This window comes from Myotis nattereri (assembly GCF_964212035.1).
Source record: "Myotis nattereri genome assembly, chromosome: 8".
Classification (NCBI taxonomy): Eukaryota; Metazoa; Chordata; class Mammalia; order Chiroptera; family Vespertilionidae; genus Myotis; species Myotis nattereri.
Genome location: NC_138083.1, coordinates 55,702,935 through 55,722,513, shown reverse-complemented (window position 1 = coordinate 55,722,513; position 19,579 = coordinate 55,702,935). Strand labels below are relative to the sequence as shown.

Below are 19,579 nucleotides of genomic sequence, written 5' to 3'. Positions count from 1 at the left end.
TGCAGACCAAAGGCTCCCAGATTTCATTCCCGTCAAGGACATGTACCTCAGTTGCAGGCTCCTCCCTGGCCAGGGCGTGTAGGAAGCAACCAATCGATGTGCTTCTCTTACATTGATATTTCTCTCTGTCTTTCCCTCTCTTCCACTGTCTCTAAAAATCAATGGAAAAAAAATCCTTGGGTGAGGATTAACAAAAATTATGAATTTTTATTAACTATTCTTATCAAATTAGTGAAAATAAATTTTAAAAAACTAGGGGAGTAGGAAATGGGCACTCTCTTTTTTTTCAAATATATTTTATTTATTTCAGAGAGGAAGAGAGAGAGAGAGAGAAGCATCAGTGAGAGATAATCATTAATCAGCTGCCTCCTCCATACCCCCTACTGGGGATTGAGCCCGTTACCGGGCATGTGCCCTGACTGGGAATTGAACCATGACCTCCTGGTTCATAGGTCAGCGCTCAACTATTGAGCCACACTGACCAGGCTGGTTACTCTTTTAACTGCTGGAGGCTGCATAAATGCTTCACATTTTTGAGAGACCATCCTCACACTGTACATACACAAATCTTCATAATAAACATACTTTAACCCCTAGAGCAGTGATGGCGAACCTTTTGACCTCGGCGTGTCAGCATTTTGAAAAACCCTAACTTAACTCTGGTGCCGTGTCACATATACAAATTTTTTGATATTTGCAACCATAGTAAAACAAAGACTTATATTGTTGATATTTATTTTATATATTTAAATGCCATTTAACAAAGAAAAATCAACCAAAAAAATGAGTTCGCGTGTCACCTCTGACATGCGTGTCATAGGTTCGCCATCACTGCCCTAGAGTGCCGGGGAGCGCGATCGTGCTCCTCCTGTTTTTCACCAAAAGTGCCGGGAGCGCTATCACGCTCCTCCTGCAGTGTCACTATTAGATGCTAGTAGTTCACTCTTTATTGACAGATGGCACCTAAGTGCAGATTACTTATGATGCTGAATGTTTGTAGTTCTAAAATTGAATATGTAACTTCATTTACTTTCGATTCATAATTTTTTTCCTGAACTGCTGTAAAATCAGCAAAAATGCCTTGGCAATTTTAGCATAGTTCCTAAGATATTGGTTGGCACTCAAAGGGTTAATATACTAATTTCATTCCTGGGTATATAACCTGAGGAAAAATTCCAGAAGAGGAAAAAAGTTATGGTTATAAAGTGTTTTGTTGTTTTTTTAAATAACAGGGGATTGGGTAAATAAATTTGCTAGATTATTTTAAAGTCTTTATAAACAATTCAGATACATAGAAAGTTGCATTAGGAACCATTTATAAAAAACTGCACATCATTATATATAGAGAGAGGTGAAGAGAATTCTTTTTTTTTTAATTAATTCTTTATTGTTCAGATTATCACAGTTCCTCTTTTTTCCCCCCATAGCTCCCCTCCACATGGTTCCCACCCCACCCTCTGCTCTTAAACCTCCCTGCCCCCGCCACTGTCCTCATCCATAGGTGTACGATTTTTGTCCAGTCTCTTCCCACACCCCCCACACTCCTTTCCCCCTGAGAATAGTCAGTCCACTCCCTTTCTATGCCACAGATACTATTATATTCACCAGCTTATTCTATTCATTAGATTATTTATTCACTTGATTTTTAGATTCACTTGTTGATAGATGTGTGTTTGTTGTATCTTTACCTTTTTCTTCTTCTTCCTCTTCTTAAAGGATACCTTTCAGCATTTCATATAATCCTGGTTTGGTGGTGATGAACTCCTTTAGCTTTTTCTTATCTGTGAAGCTCTTTATCTGACCTTCAATTCTGAATGATAGCTTTGCTGGGTAAAGTAATCTTGGTTGTAGGTTCTTGGCATTCATCACTTTGAATATTTCTTGCCACTCCCTTCTGGCCTGCAAAGTTTCTGTTGAGAAATCAGCTGACAGTCGTACAATGGGTACTCCCTTGTAGGTAACTGACTTTTTTTCTCGTGCTGCTTTTAAGATTCTCTCTTTGTCTTTTGCTCTTGGCATTTTAATTATGATGTGTCTTGGTGTGGTCCTCTTTGGATTCCTTTTGTTTGGGGTTCTCTGCGCTTCCTGGACTTGTAAGTCTATTTCTTTCACCAGGTGGGGGAAGTTTTCTGTCTTTATTTCTTCAAATAGGTTTTCAATATCTTGTTCTCTTCTTCTCGCACCCCCATAATTTAGATGTTTGTACGTTTGAAGTTGTCCCAGAGGCTCTTTACACTATCTTCATATTTCTGGATTCTTTTTTCTTTTTGCTTTTCCAGTTGGGTGTTTTTTGCTTCTTCGTATTTCAAATCTTTGACTTGATTCTTTTTTTTTTTTTTTAATATATTTTATTGATTTTTTACAGCGAGGAAGGGAGAGAGAGAGCTAGAAAGATCGATGAGAGAGAAACATCGATCAGCTGCCTCCTGCACATCTCCCACTGGGGACGTGCATGCCCGCAACCCAGGTACATGCCCCTGACCGGAATCGAACCCGAGACCCTTCAGTCCACAGGCCGACGCTCTATCCACTGAGCCAAGCCGGTTTCGGCAAGTTAGGGTTTTTCAAAATGCTGACACGTCAAGCTCAAAAGGTTCGCCATCACTGCCCTAGTCTTAGTACTATGAGCTGTAGAAGACTGAAATTTGCTTCTTTCAACTGTTTGGAATCAGTAGTTAAGTCAGAAACTTAGCATATGTGCTAGACTTCTACACCGTTCATTCCTCACTTTTTATTAGTTACCAAGTCTTCTTAAATGTTCTCAATACTCTTTCTACTCTTCCCTATTGCTATATCATAGTTCAGTTATGTCCTCACAGTCTCAGGGTATACTTGAATAAGGGTCACCTGACTCCTCTCCCTATCTTCTAATTTACTCTTTACTACCCTGTGAAGGATTGTTCTTTAGCATTCAGAGTTGTAAAAGGCAGCAGCTCAACAATATTAGGCAGTTTGTTAGTACTGGCTCTGGAATTTGAATCCAGGAATATAAATACAATGTCTTACTGCTTTCCCGTGTTACTACAACTGTATAAATTCTCTGCACATATAGGGTGTAAGTTGGAAAGTCCAGGGAGAGTGAGCATGCATGCATTGTTTGGTTGTTTAGATGAAGTTATAGGTGAGTTGTAATATTAAATAAAAAAAGATGTGGATAAATTAAATGTGTGTCATAAGGGAGAAGAATAGGTGAGTGGGGGATAAAAGAAGCCAAAGTTAAGAAATAGTTATACACTCAAAACTCAGATTAACTGATGAAGAGGAGGTAAAATTGAGAGAAATTATGGATAGATTGTGGGAGACTTTAGAAATCAGAGAGAAAGAATAGCGCAAAACTTTTGGCTCTAGCCAGTGTTGGAGAATTGACGGTCTTGGGTGTGTTAGGTAGCATTTCTCAGATGTGGGTAAACAGAAAAATCCCCTTGGGTTTTAGCAGTCTGGTTAAATTTTTATTAGTATTGGAAATCTATTTTGATATTAGTCATTTGTTCTTTTATTTTTTCTCCCAAAAGTAGTTTTTGAAAAAAAAAGAAAAGAAAATTGAAGTCTAGGCTGGTCTACCTAACTTCAGAGGAAATAGATTTTTTTATATTATTCTTTAGGACAGGTAGGAAGAATAAAGTGGAGCTAGAACCTGCTAAGCAGGGAAAATGAGGAACCAAGAAAGTAGAGGACAGAGAAGTATGTATTAAATTTCTCATGCCCAGACTGTTTCCTTACAGAGGAAATACATTTGTATACAAAAGAAACTTAGAGTTTTATCTGTAGTTGTTCACCCTTTTGCTGTGTAACCTCTTTTTTGTAGATTGAAGAATGTGTGGTATGCTCAGACAAGAAAGCAGCTGTTCTTTTTCAACCATGTGGACACATGTGTGCTTGTGAGAGTAAGTAGCCTATTGTAAATATGTCTCTCTACTCCGCGTCCAGCACGACTAGAGAGCAGTCTGATTCCTGAGCAGGGGCGGCTGGGGATTGAGAAAATGAGAGAAAGAGACAGACACAGAGATGGAAGAAAAAAGCTGGGGCCAGGTGGGACAGCTGTCCTCTAATTGGGACAGGGACAGAGACAGTGACCCAGAGCTGATACAGCCTGTTTATTTTATAGAGCAAAAAACAGGAAGTTTTACTAGAAGTCAAGACAAAGGAGATTATTTGCATTCTTGGGTGGGCCTGAGTTGTATTCATTCCTGGTGCTTGGCTGGATTTAAATAACAAAACCCACCCCCTGGCACCTGGGCTGAAGGTCAAGCTGACAACACTCCTGCCTTTTGGCAAAACGTGTTTCCAGGAAGGACGTGGCTTTGGCTTCAGCTGACAATAATTAAAGAAATGCCCATGTGCCTTCCCAGGTGCTCTCTACAGCCTATACAAACTTCCTCAGCCTATAAAAATAGAAAATGAAACACATTTTTTGATAACTTATGAACAACAAAGTTGGTGGGCCTCTAGTACCTTCTATTTCTTTCAACCAGAATGCCACCTATTTTCCTCCTTGCTCCTGAGCCTTAAAGAATACTAAATATGCTGGGTTCCACTACGTCAAATTTTTATTTTATTTGTTTTAGCACAAAATGATCGCTTCTCACACACAATAGAAACTTATTTCTAAAAATGAATGTTGAAATATTTTGTCTAGTCCAGTGGTTCCCAACCTTCCTAATGCCACGACCCTTTAATACAGTTCCTCATGTTGTGGTGACCCCCAACCATAAAATTATTTTCGTTGCTACTTCATAACTGTAATTTTGCTACTGTTATGAATCGTAAATATCTGATATGCAGGATGTATTTTCATTGTTACAAATTGAACATAATTAAAGCATAGTGATTAATCACAAAAACAATATGTAATTATATATGTGTTTTCTGATGGTCTTAGGCGACCCCTGTGAAAGGGTCGTTCGACCTCCAAAGGGGTCTTGACCCACAGGTTGACAACCCACAGGTTGAGAACCGCTGGTCTAGTCCTTTCTCACGTATAAAATTAGCACATCTTGCCAAAGCCGGTTTGGCTCAGCGGATAGAGCGTCGGCCTGCGGACTGAAAGGTCCCAGGTTTGATCCCGGTCAAGGGCATGTACCTGGGTTGCAGGCACTTCCCCAGTGGGGGATGTGCAGGAGGCAGCTGATCGATGTTTCTCTCTCATTGATGTTTCTAACTCTCTATCTCTCTCCCTTCCTCTCTGTAAAAAATCAATAAAAAATATATTTAAAAAAAAATTAGCACATCTTCATTTGTTTTCACCTTAATATTGCTTTTCTTGCATAATTTACCCAATACTGAGCCATCCACAGCAATATTTGGGGTTATAATTTCTGGCCTTCTTAGCCATTCTTAGTTTAACCTCTATGTCAAGAGAACTTATAAAAATCTTTTCTTCATGAGGATAATATTAAAGTTTAAGAGATGTTTTAAACTTTGCCTTTATATATCCCCTTTATTCTTTTCAAGTTCATACTTTTTCAGTGTTACTATTATCTCCCCTTTGCTTTTTACATTTTTCAGTGAAGGATTTTAAACACATTTAATAAATGATACCTTATTTTAATGGGCCCAAGGTAAAAGCATGGTAACTCCTATTATAAAATAGTTCACTCAGTAGGTATTGATTTTTAATATTTCTAACATAATATACAAATTGCATGGTAGATAAATCTCAGTAACCTAGATTTGCTTTTTCATTCTGATAGGCAGTTCAACTAAAGAAAGGATTAAGGCAGTGGTTCTCAACCTTGGCTGCACATTAGAATCACCTGGGAATCTTTAAAATCCTGATTTCTGGGCCTCATCCTCCGGAAATTCTGTTTCTTTGTTATGGGGTGGGGCCACAACATTAGTAACAAAGAAATAGAATTTCCGGAGGATGAGGCCCAGAAATCAGGATTTTCAAAAGATTCCCTGGTGATTCTAATGTGCAGCCAAGGTTGAGAACCACTGGATTAAGGTTTTCTACTGTAGCATTCTGCTACAAGTAATTGTTTCTGTTTACCAAAGACTGGTATAATTCCTATGGTATAATGATCAGTGGTCAGAGTGCATGTAGAAAGATAATTCTGTTTTAAGTTACAAGAGCTCAAGCTATGTAAGTTTTCATAGTGCAGAAGTTAGCAAATTTTTTTCTGCAAAAGGTTAAATGATAAATATTTTTGATTTGTGGGCTGTGTAGTTTCTGTTTTCAACTACCCAACTCTGCCATTTTAGTGCCAAAGCAGCCATAGACTATGTTGATGAAAGGGTTGGACTATTAAAACTTTATTTACAAAAATAGTCTACTGGTTGGGTTTGGCCTGCAGGATGTGTTTTATCTCAGTGTTAAAATTATAAGAATGAGCAGAGAAAGGCAACCCTCTTCTTATTCATTATTTTCCAGACTGTGCTAACCTGATGAAAAAGTGTGTGCAGTGTCGGGCAGTGGTTGAGCGAAGACTGCCTTTTATTATGTGTTGTGGAGGTAAAAGTTCAGAAGATACCACTGATGATATCTGTAAGTGGATTTCTTACGCATTATCCATCTTGTTGGGACTTCCCTGAACATATCTTCTCATGTATAGAACACTGTGGTCTTGTAAAACATAAAGTATATGACTCAAATTTACAGAGGAACAGGTAGGGTTTTGCTCTTGTTACATTACTAGAAACCTGAAAATTTTCTGGCTTGCGCTATGATTATAGAACTTTAAACATTAGTCTTTTAAGACACCTTCATCTGTAATATAAAGATTATTATTGTATGCTTGCTTAAAGAAAATTTGCTGTCTATTTTAAAGATGAAGTTTAGTGTATCTTGGGGGATCATCATATTACAAATTATTATTTTTAGTGTACTAAAGTATTAACCTTATTCCTATATCTAGCAGGTTTACCTAGAGTATTTGAGTATTTTATGGAATAATAATTTGGACAGAGTGCCTGTAGATAAACTGAAGAATATTCTAGTGAACAAGTGGAAAGATGAAAAGTAAATTATTTACCTTTAACCTTTTCAATAGTATTTCTATGTAAAAATGTTTTTCATCTTTGCACTACTATAAGCTGGCTGGTGTCTTTGATTTCTTTGGTCTGTGTACAGATGAGGAAAACATTAGTGTACCAGGGCTTTTGTCTTTATCACCAGTAGAGCAGAATATAATCCCAGGAATAGATTAACTAGAATAAAAGACCAAGAATCTAGAGAGCAGGAAAAGTGAAATAAAAAATGTCCCTCCATTTAGTAGGCCACTGATCATGGCCTTTTTTTCATGGAGTTCCTCATCTCAGATCACTAACAACAAGTAGAATTGGGAATAAAGGAAAGGTGGCTTGCTGCCAGAATTGTCTAAAATAATTGCTTGTCTTCTTGGGTTTTGTCTTCTTGGGTTCATACAGTGCAGGAACAGGGAAAGTAAGTATAAAATGTACTTGTGAACTTGTCAAAGGAAGCAAGTAGAGCCTTGAAAAACCCAAAAGTCTGGGTTAGCTGTGTTAAATAAAATCTGAAATTAATGTGTAAACCTATTTCTTTTTGAAAATTATAAGTGAGGGAGTATAACATGAATATTACTACTGATCTGTTGTCCACATGTAAAAACAATATTTAAAGAGGATTCTAATAATAGTCTTGTTTTTTTTTTTAATATATTTTATTGATTTTTTTACAGAGAGGAAGGGAAAGGATAGAGAGTTAGAAACATCGATGAGAGAGAAACATCGATCAGCTGCCTCCTGCACACCCCCTACTGGGGATGTGCCTGCAACCAAGGCACATGCCCTTGACCGGAATCGAACCTGGGACCCTTCAGTCCACGGGCTGACGCTCTATCCACTGAGCCAAACCGGTTAGGGCATAGTCTTGTGTTTTTTAATAAAACAGTAATAATTTTAGAAATAAAAAATCATTATTTTGTCAAAACAGTCATAACATTAGATTTTTTTTATCTCTATTATAGCAAGTGGAAATATCCCAGTGTTGCAAAAGGACAAAGATAATACAAATGTCAACGCAGATGTGCAGAAGTTGCAGCAGCAGTTGCAGGACATTAAGGAGCAGGTAATAAGACTTTCTGCATGGTAAAAATGGTTCTGAGAGTGGCATTTCATATTTTTCTATAAAACTACTAGTGTTTCCTATAATAGGAATGGCTCATATTAATGTATCACTTGTAGTATTTGAATATTTGCAGCAGGTAAAATCTGGTTGAAAGATTTCCAAAATAGGAAACACACAAATGACCATAAACATGAAAAAATGCTAAACCACATTAGTAATAAATAAAAATTAAAACCACTATGAGGTACCTTTTGCCACTTACCAGACTGTGGGAAAAACTTAGTGTTAAAAACTGTCAATGTGTTTAGGCAGAATATGTAGCAGCCGTAACTCACAATGCTGGCAGGAATGTCAGTTAGTAAAAACACTGGGAAATTTGTCATTTATCTAATAAACTAAACAAAATATGTTTGGGGATGTAAACTTGGAAAGATAATCATTCAGATGGTGTTTAAAATCAAGGGTAGTGGTTTTCTTGCCTGGGATGTCTGGGAGGAGGCATGAAAGAAATTTCTAGAGGACTGATACTCCACTTCTTAACTATCAATTACATGCATTTTATGAGTTTGTGAACTTCCATTAAACTGTTCACTTATGCCTGGCCAGCGTGTCTCAGTGGTTGAGCATCAACCTATGAACCAGGAAGTCACGGTTCGATTCCCAGTCAAGACACATGCCCAGGTTGTGGGATTGGTCCCTGGTGTGGGGCGTGTAGGAGGCAGCCAATCAATGATTCTCTCTCATCATTGATGTTTCTATCTCTCTCTCCCTCTCCTTTCCTTTCTGAAATCAATACAAATATAATTAAAAAACAAACAAAAAACTGTACATTTATGAGTTGTGTACATTTATGTATAGATGGTATACTTCCAAAATACACACACACATCATAATGAGAAGCAAGGGAAAGATAAATGTAAAATTCAGAATAGTTATCAGTGAGGAGTAGATAGAAAGAATTGGGGAGGATGTATGGAAGGGCTTCAAAATAAATGGTAGTCTTTTATGTTTTAAACTGCATGGTGGTCATACTGTTCTTTATATGTTACTAGAGTCCTGCAAGAGTAGGCCTTTGCAGCCCTGGCTGCCTTGGCCCTCTCAGCCCCGGCTTTGTCCGGAAGGTAGTCTGGAAGGACAGTTGTTCTGCTGTTCAGCCTTTGGGTCGATTTGCATATTATGCTTTTATTATTATAGATACATACAAACAAGAAATGCTCTTATATCTACCCAATATTTAATAAAAGCAACAATAAAATAAGAAAAGAATAGCTAAAACTTGTAGGGATAGGTAAGAAAGTCTTTCTCCTCCCCAACCTTGCTATTTGACCCAGCAATTACATCTGATTTAATTCAAAGGAATCAGTGTTGCCATGCAGTTGTTAGAGTTAGCACTTGCCTTTTCTGTCTGAATTTGTAAGAATATAACATAGTTAATAGATAGTAACCCAGGATAACTAATGACCCTTGTGATAACTAATTTAGAACTAACTGTATATGTTTATTAGGAATTAAAACACCCATCTGAAAAGATGAAAACTCTATGATTGGGTCAATTTTTCTTCTGAAATCCAACACCTAGTAATACTTGTTATATAGTAGCAAGTAAAGATAAATATGGATTTATAAGTTCTTAATGTAGGAATATTAAAGTAGGAACATATTTAGCTCATTCTAGTATAAAATAAAATGATTTAAAATTTTTGAAGTTCCTTAGAATCTCAGTTCTTTTTCCTTAGACAGTTAAAACTGATTTTTGAATACACCTTCTGGGAAAAAGCATTTTATCTCCTAACTAGTGGCCCGGTGCACGAAATTCGTGCCCGGGGGAGGGGGGGTGTTCCTCAGCCCGGCTTGCACCCTCTCCAATCTGGGACCCCTCAGAGGATGTCCTACTGCTGGTTTACAGGGATCGGGCCTAAACCGGCAGTCGGATATCCCTCTCGCAATCTGGGACTGCTGGCTCCTAACCGCTCACCTGCCTGATTGCCCTAACCACTCTGCCTGCCGGCCTGCTTGCCTCCAAATGCCACCGCCCCCCCTCCCGCCAGCCTGATAACCCCCAACTGCCTCCCTTGCTGGTCTGCTTGCCCCCACCTTCCCTCCCCACTGGCCTGCTCGCCCCCAACTGCCCCCCTGCTGGCCTTCTCACTCCAAACTGGCCCCCCTGCTGGTCTGCTTACCCCCAACGGCCCTGCCCCCCTACCAGCCTGATCACCCACAACTGCCCTCCCCTCTTGGCCTCTAACCGCCTCTGCCTCGGCCCCATCACCATGGCTTTGTCCAGAAGAACGTCCGGAAGGTCTCCCAGTCTAATTAGCATATTACCCTTTTATTAGTATAGATAGAGTCCTGGTGCATGGGTGGGGGCCGGCTGGTTTGCCCTGAAGGGTGTCCTGGATCAGGGTGGGGGTTCCCTTGGGGCCTGGGGCAGCCTGGTCGAGGGGCCTGTGGTGGTCTTCAGGCCGGCCACGCCCTCATAGGGTGAGGGTCCCTGTTGGGGGGGCGTGGCAAGCCTGGGTTAGGGGCTGAGGGCTGTTTTCAAGCTGGCCACACCCCCTTCAGGGTGAGGGTCCCCACTGGGGTGCCTGGCCAGCCTGGGTGAGTGGCTGATGGCTGTTTGCTGGCTGGCCACGGCCCCGGGCAACCCAGGCTCCCAGACCCCCCTTAATCTGAGGCCACAGTGGCTGGAAGCAGGTATCTGGGATTTATTTATCTTTTATAATTGAAACTTTGTAGCCTTGAGCGGAGCTCACAGCCAGCCAGGGCAGGTGGGAAGCTTGGCTTCCTTCATTGCCGGGAGCAACCCAAGCCTCCTGTTCGCTCCAGCTCCGTGGCCGCCGCCATCTTGGTTGGTTTTATTTGCATACTTGCTCCTGATTGGCTGGTGGGCGTGGCTTGTGGGTGTAGCGGAGGTATGGTCAATTTGCATGTTTCTCTTATTAGATAAGATTGTGAATTAAAATTCTTTTTATAATAAACTAGAGGCCTGGTGCATGAAATTCATGCACGGGTAGGGTCGCTAGGCCTGGCCTGCAATCAGAGCTGATCTTCCCCACCTGTCAGCAGTCGGCCCCACCCCCTGCCACCTCTGCCAGTCGCCCTCTGTGTGTGGGGTGACCGGCGGGGCGATTGGGGCCCTGGCGCCACCCATGTTCACTGCCACCCACCCCCAGTTCCCCATTCCCCATCAGGCTATCAGAGCCTACCGGCCGGGAGGAGGTACCAAGAGGTTGGCCAGCAGGCTCCGATCAAGTAATCGGGCCTGCGGGCTGGGGGCAGCGCCTGCATTGAGCATCTGCCCCCTGGGAGTCAATGCACGTCATAGCCAACCAGTTGTTCCGCTGTCCAGTTGATTTGCATATTACGCTTTTATATATATAGATAATGACACCGTATATGGATCCTAAAAGAATAACTCAGCTCTACCTTTATCCAAAGTTTACCATTCAAAGAAGTTTCTTCCTTAAATTATCTTTATTACCATGTTTCATCATTAAAGTATTTAAACACTAAGACACACTTCATTTTCTGAGGAATTGATGGGATTTTTTTTTCAGGGCCTCTTCAGGGCTACCAAGAGAAAGCACCTGAATAACTCTCTCCTCTTTTATTTTAAATATGGAAAAAGGTTGACCGGCCACAAATTCTCCTGCTGGGCATTCAATTAAAAATAATTTTTTTTAAGTTAAAAATAATTCTAAGCAACAAAAGATTACTTAACTAAAACAAAAGAAAATGATGTTACAGAGTTGTCACATGCTACACTTTCAAAATATAAAATGTCTCAGCATTTATTATTTTATTTATTATCTCCCATCCAGACAATGTGCCCAGTGTGTTTGGATCGTCTAAAGAATATGATTTTCCTCTGTGGCCATGGAACGTGCCAACTCTGTGGAGACCGAATGAGTGAATGTCCAATCTGTCGCAAGGCTATTGAACGAAGGATTCTTTTGTATTAACAAGAAACTCAGTGTGTTTTGTTAGCTAAGGTATTTGGTCATGAGATCTTAGTAAGCCTTTAAACTAGTTGGAGGTTCTAATGAATTAATTTTGGATATTATAGTTTCTTTACTAGAGTATAATTAAACTGTAAATGTACCAGAACAAAATAACTCTACAAAACAGTGTTTGAAGTTGTGTGTGTTTTATGTTTTTATTTTAATTTTAATTTGAAACATCAAATCCGTGTACTTCAAGATAATTTATTATTGGCTGAAGGGAAAATCTATGAAGGAGGAAAAATCCTTTAAAGATCTTCTGTTATAAATTTGTTAGACCTCAGAAGATACATTTCGTTATAATATGCTATCCTTCAGTTTATCATAATTTGATACAGTGAGTTGACACAGGTACTTAGAAAAGTTATGCATCAAATGAAAGGGGCAAGTCAAACTATTCTGTCACATATGGGGAATATTAAAGAGTGAATTTTTTTTAAGGTAACAAAGTTATCCAAATGATTGTTTCTGAATCCTTAGAGCAGTGGTTCTTAACCTTCTGGCCCTTTAAATACAGTTCCTCATGTTGTGGTGACCCCCAACCATAAAATTATTTTCGTTGCTACTTCATAACTGTAATTTTGCTACTGTTATGAATTGTAATGTAAATATATGATATGCAGGATGGTCTTAGGCGACCCCTGTGAAAGGGTCGTTCGACCCCCAAAGGGGTTGCGACCCACAGGTTGAGAACAGCTGCCTTAGAGTAAATGGAATCATAGAATGAGAGAATAATGGCTTTGCATTTAGCTTATTTTTCTAGATTTAAAGGGAAAAGGAAACTTGAATCCAGTTGTCAGTATCAAAATGATGGGTAGACATGAAAAGGAAAAATTATAGTGGGGAACTGTAGGGAGGAAAATTATTCAGTCAGAGAGTATCTATTAACTGCTGTTAATGATTGCCTTTCTTATGTTAATTTATACACTGTTCTGTTCAGTTAGCCTTTAAAAAAATGCCTGTGAAAAGTATTCCTCAGTTTTCCTTGTGGTTACTTATCCAGGCTTGATCTGTCCAGTGAAACAATAATACCCTGATTGGTCTCTGAAGTTCAATTCAGCCTTTCTAATATACTCAACAACAGCAATACCCTAGTGATCTGAGAAGGATAATGCATTGCCCAAAGGCAGCAGTTCTTTCTTCTCTGTGTCTGTTAATTCTGACAGTGATACTGATCCTAGGCCTTGCTTCCATTCTCTCTCAGATAGTGAGGCTTCCTATAAAGAAAACAGTCTCCCTTTATACCTACAGACAAGGACATTATTTAAATTGCCAACAATACCCAAGACATAGTAAATAACCTAAAAATAAATACTTCACAAAGAGTAACTAGGACATTTACAGAAATATGTCCAATTACCCGTAAATTTTTTAAACTTAAACTTTGACTTTAGAGCATCTAATAATTTTCTCTCCTTTTAATGAGTAATCTTATCTAGGATATGTATACACATAAATAAGAGTTTTGGGGTTCATTGCTGCTAGATTATTAAGATACCAGCTGTTTACAATAGTGTCTACTAAATACTGTGTATAAGCTTACTCCTAAGGATAGTTATCTTTTTGGTAGTTTTTTCCCCCTCTGAATCTGATTCTTACGTCATTTTTTTCTGCCACAACAACTAACTTTGAAAGTATTAAGTCTCTAGCCCTCAGAGCATCATGATTCTGACTACTTAATGGCTTCTGCCATTGCAAGTGCTGGAGAAAACAATGGTGAGCTTTGCTGGCTGATTTTATAGTCTTGGTAACTCCATATCTGTGTTTAGCTGAGTAACGTCATTGAGAATGGTAAAATTTTTATAAATTTACATTTGAAAATTTATTGACTCTACTCAGTTATCTAATAAAGGGCCACTAAGGCTATTTGAAGTTATAAAATGATAAAACATCTGACTGATGATGTTCACCTAATGAGACAAACTATGCTCTTTTAGATTTGAAGACAGTGTAAGTCAGGATTTTCCTTTTCTTCCATGCCCTAGGCCGCCCATCTCTTTTCCAGTAGATCCACTGGTAAGAGGGAACACCTGGCTGACTCACGCATAGTTTGGCCAACCGGAGGATTTTATGGTCTAGAGCTCTATTTAAATCCTTTTTATTTGTCTTCTGAGCTGCAGTGCTAAAACTTATATTCCTAAAAGGCAATTTCATCTTCCAGATTTGTTTAGTTCCATCATATTAAAAATATAATAACATAAACTATTACAAAAGGTAGTCACTATAATTATAGTGCTATGCACTTGTGATTTTCTGTATTTGTACCACTTTGAAATTTACTTAACGAATAGAAAATGTTTCTCTAGTCACATTTTCAACCACCTGAAAAATTATTTTAAATATATTTGGGGATCATGAGAGAAAATAGGAACTTACGTGAGTTTCCTCTAACTGTGAAACTGCTACCTCTTATTATATATGTCGCTTAGCAGTACTTTCCCAGTTAGGTGTGTTTCCTTCTCATTACCATCTCTTCATCTTATACCTCAAAGAGCTTTTACTTTTCCTGGAATCATTTAAAACAAAACAAAACTAATATCCATTCATTAAAAAACATATTGGGCTTCAGGGGCTAGATAAACAACATTGAAAACAATGGTCAGCACCTTAGCACATACAGAATTTATCATGCAGTCATATATTTGAAGTAATCTATAGACAAAGAGGGATCCAAAGGTATTGATAGCATTTCCTAATGTTTTATAAGAGTTATCAAGTAGTATTTGGATTCTCTCTACCCCCTCACTCCTACATTTTCTCTTATTCTTCTAAGATTGTCAGCTTTGTTACCCAAAACATACAACTTACCAGATGGTGGTGCTATTCCAATTGTTTTTCTTCACATAATTTAACATTGTTACTGCTTATACTATACTATAAACATACTTAATTTTGTTGGGAGCAAGATCGTTTTTCAAGAAAAGATCATTTTGTGTTAGCATAGGAATATATTAGACAAGTGGTTAGTTTAGCTGGCCAAATTATGCTTGGTTATTAATTTTAAACATTGCAAATTGGCCAGCTAGCTACTGAGGCATAAATTTAATTGATAATGTTGAAAATAATTCTTAAATTTATATATTTGATGGCTTTAGCCTGTAAGACTATCCTAGCATATTGAAATGCACGTTGCTTAAGATTTATCCAATTCAAATTTCAAAGCTTGCTTCATTTTTACATGATAGAAATATACTCTCTAGTCTGTGTTGCCCAATTGCCATTTTTGTTATCAATTTTGGACCCTTTTGGAGTAGGAATTAGTTAAATTTATGAACTAAGAGACTTAGTGATGGGGTAGGATAGGGAAAACAGTAGGGTGTTGCTAAAGTAAAAAAGAAATGTCAAGTGCTTGAATTAGAGGGAAAAGGGGATCATGTAGATTTTATCAAAGCAGTAAGTGCATTTAATTGGATAATAGAAAGGGCCTTTCAACCAGTTTCCAGTGTAGTTTAATTGACAATTGTTTTGGAAATTACAGGCTTTGATACAGCTTGCTTTAAAAAAAATCCAAAAGGAAAAGCACTTACCTTCTCGGAATGTCTAAAGTATTTTATAGTAATAATTTGTGTAAAAATTGAACTTTGGGCCCTGACTGGTTTGGCTAGAGCGTCGGCCTGCGGACTGAAAGGTCCCAGGTTCGATTCCAGTCAAGGGCATGTACCTTGGTTGCAGGCACATCCCCAGTGTGGGGTGTGCAGGAGGCAGCTGATCGATGTTGCTCTCTCTTCGATGTTTCTAACTATCCCTCTCCCTTCCTCTCTGTAAAAAATCAATAAAATATATTTAAAAGAAAAAAGATCTCTTACACTCCTCTTTGAAAAAACAAATTGAACTTTGGAATAGAAGTTTTTGCATTTCTTTTATGGTAAAACACAACATGAAATTTACCATCTTAACCATTTTCTAGTGTACAGTTCACTAGTGTTAAGTAAATTCAGATTGTTGTGAAACAATCTCATCTTGAAAAAGTGACACTCTATACCCATTAAAACACAAACTCCTCCTCCCCCAACTGGAGTAGAATTTTGATTAAATATAAAAATGCCTGAATTATCTTAATTGTTAGTGTTTGCAAGATCTAAAGTCATGGTAAACATCAAGTTTCTAAAATTTGGGGGATGACAGAACTTCTTCCCCCACCCCTACAATTATCATCAGTCATAATTGAGTAGGTTTTAAAAGTCTGTTAATTGGAAGGGTTTGTGAGTTCATTTTGAACCAGAGGAAAGAAACACATTTTAAACATTAGAATTAGTTAAGCTTTGAACTTGTACTAAATTGGGAAGGTAAAAGATTTTCACAATTATGTGTGCCTTGTTGAAAAATGTAAGTTGTCTTTAAGTCTACATGTAACTGTTTCAAATATATTTTTTTCTCTCAAAAAAGCAATTTTATTTGCTTGACTATTATGATAGGAATGCTTACTGATATTACTTGGTAGTCATATATAGCCTTGGAACTTTAACATATATATAAAACTATAATAGTATTAGTAATTACAGTTGTACTTCTTTAAAACATTAAATTTGAGGAAAAACTATTCAGTGCTGTCTCATGTGTACATTGCTTTGCTACAGTGAGGGGGGACTCCTTTAGATTGAGCCTCAGTTTACTGAAAAATGGTTAACAATGGGTGAAATGAGTATTAAAATATGAACTAGATAGTGGAGGTGCTGAGTTAAAATTGTAAGTTGCTACATTAGCATTTTCTACCTCCTTTTCTATCAGAATATTATTTTTTCCAGCATTTATTCATATTTGTGATTAAGGAGGAGATGGAAACCCAAGGTTAAAATTGAAATTTTTAGTTGAGGATTTAAGCAACAGGTACAGGAAAGGTGACTTGCCACGTCAATTTGGTACCTAAATCCATAACTACAAGTTGAATTGACATGCATAAAATGTGTAAGAAAGATAATACTGCCAATAGCTTACTTTTCCTTATAGTCTATTTGATTTTGTTTCATAAACATGACTTCTTTCCTCCAAAAAGCAAAACTGGTCTTGTAATTTTCTATAAAGTAAATAAAGGTGCCATTTTGGCTGAAATACATAATTTCAGGAAGCTATTGAAAGTTCTGACTCAGGGCTTTTTAACAGTTGAAGCAATTGGTAATTATATTTTGGAAAATTCATCTACACAATTCTTCAGTGCCTTGAAAGAATTATTAACTTGGCAACACTACTAAAACTTTATAGAAGGCATAGTGTGTGTGTATTATCCTACACATGTTTGTAAGTTGTATTGCTTAAGCTTGTGTAATAGCGATACTGTATGTGTGCTAGGTTTGGGTAATTCTTTAAAGGAAGTCTTCTAGATTTGCACTTGATAGGTTTTTTCTTGTTTTCTTTTCTTTTTTTTAAAACTGATTGCTTATGGCCACAACACTGTTACTAGAAGAGTAATTCTATGTGAGGTCATTATGTGAAGCCATGTATAGCCTCTGGGACGAGGAGATGGGGCTCAGTTTTCCTTTGGAATATGAAATGAGGATGGTCTTCCTCGCAAATGAAAAAGAGACCTTTTGTTCACGTGATTCAGTTGGAAGAAATTTTGGGGAGTGGGAGTGGAAATCAGGAATTACTTGTCATTATGCTAGTCTTACTGCCAGTCTTGCTTAGATTGAATCCACAAAATTACTTTTTAAGTTCAGTATGCTTGTATCATCCTAAATACTGTATATTCAGTGATAGAAAGCAATTGAATTGACTCAGCAGAGTTTTGCTTTGTATTTTTTCCAGTGGTTTTTAGCTTTCACTTGATTAAATTTAAAGTCTTATTTGTGAATATAGTTTTTGTATGGCAAATGATTCTTTGCTTATTAGCTTTTTTTTTTTTTTTAAAGGTGCTTAGCAAGAGCTAAGCTTTTAAAAATAAATGCAAACATTTACCATTAATAAAACCTATGATGTAATATCATTATGGAATGCTTTCCTCTGATCTTTTGAACCTATTCTTTATAGACATATACATGAATTTTGATAAGGCATTTGAAAACAAATCTCAGTATATCAACTCTTTTATTATAAGGAAATAAATTTCTATGTCTTTCAGAAACAAGGACACACATCTCCAACTCAGTAAGATATAGTGTCCACATCTAGAAGGCTCTCATTACAGTTGTTTACATATAAGGTACCTCTATCCAAAGGGCCAAAGAAGCTTTTCGTATTTTAACACCTCGAACTCTTTCAGGATTAAGATATATTGTGAAAGTAGTTTGAATAGGATCATTTAATAGAAAATAAATCAGTTAGGAAGACTCAACTTTTTGTATAAAAAGTTTGTTCCTCTTCACAATTCAGATATAGATTTCATTTTCAAGAGTAGCCAAGTAAATTTTGTGACTAAATTAGTAATTGAATGGTTTGAGGGTTATTTTATTTCTCACGTTAATAGAAGAACTTACTTGTGAAGTTATTGAGAGGTTGTCTAGTTTGAGTTCAAAAGATTGAGCATGTGTCTCTCAGACGTTTAAGAGGAAAGCCGTCTGAAACAATCTTAAATTGTTTATTTGAAAAAAACATGTATTTCAACTTCAAATTGTGAATTTATTTTTGGATAACCTCTAACTGTATTTTTGTTTTTCTGTTGCTGTATAATTAGATATTTTGTGGTAATATTTTATTAAATGAAACTGTATAAGTTTAAAAATAAAGCCATTGTAGAAAACCCGACTTATATATATTTTCTTATCATTAACAGTTATTCATCCTTCACAGAAGTTAAACTTGTTTGTTAGTCTCATAGTGTGGAATTTCCCAAATTTACTGACAATGAAAACTTTTAAATGGTGTATTACAGATCAGTGTAGGCATTTATGAGATAGAATAAGTGCATTGGTGAAAGTAGAACACCAGAAATGATCTCAGATACGTTCATTGCTGAAGAATGATCATTTGGCTAGTAGTTTTTCCCCTTTATTTTATTTTTTATTGAACTTATTGGGGTGACATTGGTTCCTAAATTCATATAGGTTTCAGGTGTACAATTCTATAATACTAGTTTTTCGGTTTATAACAAAACTAGCTGATAAACTCATTTTTACTAGTATATTGGTAAGGCCAAAAAAAAAAAAATACACCTGTAATTATAAAACAAGACCAGGAAAGAGACCATCAATGGCTAAGACGGTGATATATCAATGAGACTGTTAGGCCATGCTGCCTGTGCACTAGTGCTCTAATCCAGAGATTTTCAACCAGTGCCATATGCAATTCCTGGCTAGTCAGGGGACTGACCTCTTATCCCTAAATGTCAAATAAAAAAGTTACAACAACCAACACAACAATTGCCGTCCGGTGTGAATGAATCAAAATTATACCTAGTTTTTTGGTCAGATTGGCAACAAACATAATTTTTGGTGTGGAGCAGAATTTTATTAAGTGCCATGAGATGAAAAAGTTTAAAAATTGCTGCTCTAATCAAATGTCATGCTTTAGGTGTGCCTTTATACCAGACCAGTTCCTTTCATTCTCAGATGTGGCAGCTTTCTGAAAGGCCAATTTTCAAGTCAATATAAATATTCATTATTTCTCATATATTTAAGAA

General features: G+C 37.4%; 1 protein-coding gene across 1 annotated transcript in view; it reads left to right on the top strand.

The window, feature by feature from the left end:
* The window catches only part of MIB1 (MIB E3 ubiquitin protein ligase 1), a gene marked incomplete at its 5' end in the record, with an annotated part of 123,070 nt that extends 110,072 nt beyond the window's left edge, over positions 1-12,998 (top strand). Inside the window, 4 exons of the mRNA XM_081097466.1 lie at positions 3,806-3,884; positions 6,371-6,484; positions 7,926-8,026; positions 11,848-12,998. Of these exons, the coding sequence (XP_080953592.1) occupies positions 3,806-3,884; positions 6,371-6,484; positions 7,926-8,026; positions 11,848-11,988 (435 nt within the window). The 3' untranslated portion in view covers positions 11,989-12,998. The remainder of the gene's footprint in view (positions 1-3,805; positions 3,885-6,370; positions 6,485-7,925; positions 8,027-11,847) is intronic.
* Positions 12,999-19,579: the final 6,581 nt, after the last annotated feature.